This window comes from Pollachius pollachius (assembly GCF_949987615.1).
Source record: "Pollachius pollachius genome assembly, chromosome: 8".
Lineage (NCBI taxonomy): Eukaryota > Metazoa > Chordata > Actinopteri > Gadiformes > Gadidae > Pollachius > Pollachius pollachius.
In genome coordinates, this window is record NC_136941.1 from 778,460 (window position 1) to 783,761 (window position 5,302).

Here is a 5,302-nt window from a genome sequence, read left to right on the forward strand (position 1 = left end):
TATATATATATATATATATATATATATATATATATATATATATATATATATATATATATATATATATATATATATATATATATATATATATATATATATATATATATACAGAGGCCTCCAGCAGAGTATATACAGTATATATATATATATATATATATATATATATATATATATATATATATATATATATATATATACAGAGGCCTCCAGCAGAGTATATACAGTAAATATATACATATATATACACAGAGGCCTGGAGCAGAGTATATACAGTGTATACCTGTCATGGATCCGAACACCGAGACGCGGCAGAGCTCTGTTCCTCCGGTGTGTTTGTTTTCGCTTCACTGGCCGACGCTTCAGAGCAGCTAACTGAACTCTAAAAGGTCTGGCACAGCACGACGCGGGCGGCGGCGGCGGCGGCGGCGGCGTTGACGACGCCACAACCCGTGCGTGAAGACGCACGGCAGAGAAATCAGCCAGAGTCGTCTTGTTGCGGCTGCTTCGTGTCCGTCCGTCACGGTGTCGCTCCGTGTTAGCGGGGAGTTGTGCGGTAACCTCCGTCTCGTCTCCGTCTGACAGGGAGATGAAGTCTCTTAGAGCCTGGGGAACGCTTTCTGAGGCCTCACAACAATAAAGGAAAACCCAATTTCTCTAGGATTCATCTTTGTGCGAGTGTGTGTGTGTGTGAGTGTGTCGGTGTGTGTGTGGGTGAGAGTGTGTGTGTGAGTGTGCGTGTGTGTGTGTGTTTGTGTGTCGTGTCTATGTGGGTGTGTGTGCGTGCGTGTGTGATTGTGTGGGTGTGTCGTGTCTGCTTAGGTGTGTGAGTGTGTCGTGTTTGTGTAGGTGTGTGCGTGTGTGCGTGCGTGTGTGTGCGTGCATGTGTGTGTGCGTGCGTAAAAGTAAATGACAATCCATATTTCCAGGGTTTTCTCTCTCTTTCTCTCTGACCATGTGTATATAAGACAGCGCCCCCATTACATTGAACACAGGTGATCCTCAGGACAAAGAAATACCGCCGTACTTCCCCGCCGTCGTTGTCCAGCATATTGTGCGGCTCCGACTCTCTGCGATGGCGTGAACGTTCACTTCTCCCCACAGACCACTAGGCCTCGTTCCCCTGGCGGCCATCTTGGCTCTAAACGCTAGCCGGGCGAGGGAACCCCATAGGCCCCTCCCACTACGCTGAAGCCTTCTTCAATGTGTTGATTGGCCAGCGCTCAATGGTCCTTGGCAACTCGCCACCTAGCAGCAGAGAGAGAGAGAGAGAGAGAGAGAGAGAGAGAGAGCTTGTTAAGCTTGGAGGTGATTGGCTGCTTGCCCCCAGCTGCCAACCATCCTGGCTCCTGAACAGTTAAATAAAGAACAAGGACTGCTGAGCGGTTTGCAGCGGCTGTGGCCACCTTTGCTTCTCGTATAGCTTTAACGAGTGGTTTATATATTTCTTGAAGGAATAGGTCAGGACATGCTCAAAACCCACCTACATGCATGCGTATGCACGTAGACACAGACAGACACACACACACAGAGACCAATGTGAGAACACACAGGGGCACATAAGCCTATCCAGATAAACGTAAGCACACACTTACACATTTGATTATTCTTTAAGCTAGTTCTACCTTTGTCTCCTTTCCTTTTTTCTTTTCCTTTAAAATAGATATTACACATGTCCGATAAATGTATTCCATTCTTCCATTATTTCCATTTCCATTCCTAAATCCAGACAAAGCAAACATAATTCCCTTCTGCTCACTGACGCGTTTCCCATCTCCCAATCTCTCTTTAGCCCTCACTCTGTCTCTGAGTCTCTCCTTCATACTCTCTCTCTCTGTCTCTCCTTCATACTCTCTCTCTCTGTCTCTCTGAGTCTCTCCTTCATACTCTCTCTCTCTGTCTCTGAGTCTCTCCTTCATTCTCTCTCTGTCTCTCTGAGTCTCTCCTTCATTCTCTCTCTGTCTCTCTGAGTCTCTCCTTCATACTCTCTCTCTCTGAGTCTCTCCTTCATACTGTCTCTCTGTCTCCTCTGCTGCTCTCCCTCTGTGTCTGTCTGTCTGTATCTCTCTGTCTCTCCTTCTCTCTCTTCTTCATACTGTCTCTCTTTCTGTTTCTTTCCCTCGGTTGTCTGTCTGTCTGTCTCTCTCTCTCTCTCCTCATCACTCCCCAGTCCCTCTCTCTCTGTCCTCCATCTCTTTGTCTCCCCATATCTCCAGCGCTCTGTGGCCCTGTGGTGGGGGCGGAGGTGTCGTGGTGTGGAGGTCTGATCCTACTGTATGAACAGAGACCCTCTGCCCCCCCCACCCTATCGTAGCGCTAGTGAAATTAGCTCTGTCCTGACCTGACGGTGAGAGTCCAGCCCACATATTATCCAAGCTTTCTTCTGTCGTGGTGGGAGACGAAGGTGGGGAGGTGGGGGGACATTTCCACAGCGTTCCCGATAAGGAGCGCTTATCGGGGAGCTGGAGGGTTGCCGGAGAAAACAGGTCTGATTGCTCTTGAAGCGGGAACCTTGTGGCGTGCGGCAGAACGCCGCCGTGAACCAGGGGACTGATAACAGGCCGGTTATTAAAAAACCCAAAAGAGAGAGAGGGAGGAGAGGGAGGGATGGAGAGGAAGAGGGAGGGAGGGAGGGAGAGGGGAGAGGGAGGGAGAGAGGGAGGGATGGAGAGGAAGAGGGAGGGAGGGAGGGAGGGAGAGGGGAGAGAGGGAGGGATGGAGAGGAAGAGGGAGGGAGAGGGGAGAGAGGGGGAGAGGGAGGGAGAGAGAGTGGGAGGGAGGGAGGGAGGGATGGAGAGTGGGGGGGGGGGGGGGGGGGGAATAAAAACCCAATGCGGAGAGGTCGAAATATGTAATCAAAAGTTTGAGGCGTATCTCCGTCGATCCAAACGGCCGGGGATCTCACACGGCACTGCGGGCCGGGCGCCGGAGACACAAAGGAGGGGCGCGTGTACCGCCACCACCCCCCGGACCATACCCTCACACAGACGCCCGCGTGCCCCGAATACTGAACTCCACCAGAGAGAGAGAGAGAGAGAGAGAGAGAGAGAGAGAGAGAGAGAGAGAGAGAGAGAGAGAGAGAGAGAGAGAGACAGAGAGAGACAGAGGGAGAGAGAGAGAGGGGGGGGGGGGGGTGTTATCAGCCACAGGGTGGGCAGAGGGAGCAGGCTTGGGGGGGCGGTGCTCTGGGGCTGAGGTGACCCGGTGTCTGCAGTGAGACACCTGCGTGCTGCTGGCCAGGTGCCCGGTCTTAAATTGGCATCTAATCTCCCTGGAGCCCCGCGGGCCCCAGGGAGGGCCACAGTGACAGGCTGGTGTGTGTTGTGGATTGCACGGCCGCCTCCCCCTACGCACACACACACACACACACACACATACACACGTACACACCAAACAGACACACACACACACACACACACAACAGAGACACACACAAAACAGGGAGACACAAACACACACACACAACCGTGCACACACAAAAAAAAGCTGAGAGACACATTCACAACCACACATACACAATCCAAAAACTGAGACACGCACACACTCATTCACAACCACACAACCAAACAACATACACACGCATAAACCACAAACGCACTTCTCTTCCATCTCCCTCCCCCCCCCACCCCCCTGCCTCCTCCCTCAATCTCTCGACTGTCCGAGCGCGTGGCGCAGGTGTAATTTCCCGCTCGGCCTTCGGGGAACATCCAAATTGCCTTTGTTGCTGAAGCCTCGGCAATTAGCAATTAGCAGACTGAGTGTGGGGAGCGCCCCCGCCTCTCTCCCCTACTCCCCCCCCCCCCCCCCCCCCCCGCTGTGCTGCCACTGCTTGCACATACCACCACCCCCACCCCCCCGTGGCGTGGCATCAAAGCCGTAGCAGCGTGCCCGTAGCGGCGTGCGTTGTGCACTGTGTGCGTGCGGTGGGGCGACCGTTTTATAGTGTCGATAAATTCACAGCTGTGTACAGGGATGTTACACCTCTGACTGAATGTGTGTGTGGGTGTGTTTATGTTTGTTTGTGCGTGGCCGCCTAATTATGTGGGCGAGTGCGTGCGTGTGTGTGTGGGTGTGTGTGTGTGTGTGCACGTGGACGTGCGTGAGCGTGCACGTGCCGTACTTTGCGTGCCCGGTGTGTACTTTGTGTTCTGCGCCGTGTATGAGACGTGCCCGCTGTGCGATACAATACGCCCCAGAATGCACTAACTGAACCCCCTCTCCTCCTCCTCCTCCTCCTCCTCCCCCTCCTCCTCCTCCTCCTCCTCCTCCTCCTCCTCGGTCTGGTCTGGTGTTGCCGCGGCGACAGCGAGGAGAAGCCGCTGAAGGAGGGCGGCGGGCAGTCGGTCGGCAGGTGGTCTGTCGGCGGGGGGTCCGTCGGCAGGGACACGCTGGAGGGCTACTCGGACGAGGGGCTGGAGTTCAACGAGGACGGCTCCTTCATCGGGGAGTACTCGGGGCTCAGGCGGGGGCGTGCCTCCAGCGAGGGGACCCTGGGGCCCACGCTGGCCCCCGCATAGTAGACCCCCCCCCAACATACAAAAAACACAACACAACAACACGGACAAAATAACAGCAACCACGAAGGATTATGAATTAACACGACGTCTTTCGAGCGTTCGAACGTTAGCAAAGATATCGCCCCCATAACGACAACTCATTTACGTTGTCGGCACACCGTTTTATTTAGCCCCCGCTTTAACTCGTCGTTGGTGCGTTATGGCGACGCGAAGACGATGAAGTAACACAAAAAAATATTGTTTTTTTACGACGTCCACCCCCGTCTTTTTAACTCCGTTGCGGCGCCGCGGAGATCGCCCCCCGTGTTTTTTTTTCCATTATTCAAATCAAATGTCAGACGTACGCAACACTAAGAACCAGATAATGACAGGACCACGGAGCGCAGGGAGGGATGTATGAAGCAAATAACCCCGTACGTATTTAAGTAGAGAGAGGCCCGCAGCATCCGCCATCTGGTGTAAAGAGCGTGATGTAATCATTCCCCCGTGGATTGGATCGTGATTGGTTTGTGTGAGAATGGGCGTTGTGTGTGATTGGATGTGTATGCTGTCGATCGACTGATCCATGTAGTATTGTTTTTATATTAGCTGGTTGTGTTTTATACCTTCGAGGAAATGATCTACCGATTTCTAAATTGCACTGTAATTTTATTTTATTTGTTTTTTTATGTTTTCATGTAAAAGATCCTACTGCCATACGTTCAGGTTGATAGATATATGTATATTATATATATAATATATAAATATACATATACATATATACATCAATATATTCGTGTGTGTGTGTT

The 5,302-nt window shown here is 51.8% G+C and overlaps 1 protein-coding gene across 1 annotated transcript in view; it reads left to right on the top strand.

The window, feature by feature from the left end:
• Window positions 1-4,514, top strand: part of chl1a (cell adhesion molecule L1-like a) — a gene marked incomplete at its 3' end in the record, with an annotated part of 53,614 nt that extends 49,100 nt beyond the window's left edge. Inside the window, exon 25 of the mRNA XM_079742273.1 lies at window positions 4,304-4,514. Within this exon, the coding sequence (XP_079598399.1) occupies window positions 4,304-4,514 (211 nt within the window). The remainder of the gene's footprint in view (window positions 1-4,303) is intronic.
• Window positions 4,515-5,302: the final 788 nt, after the last annotated feature.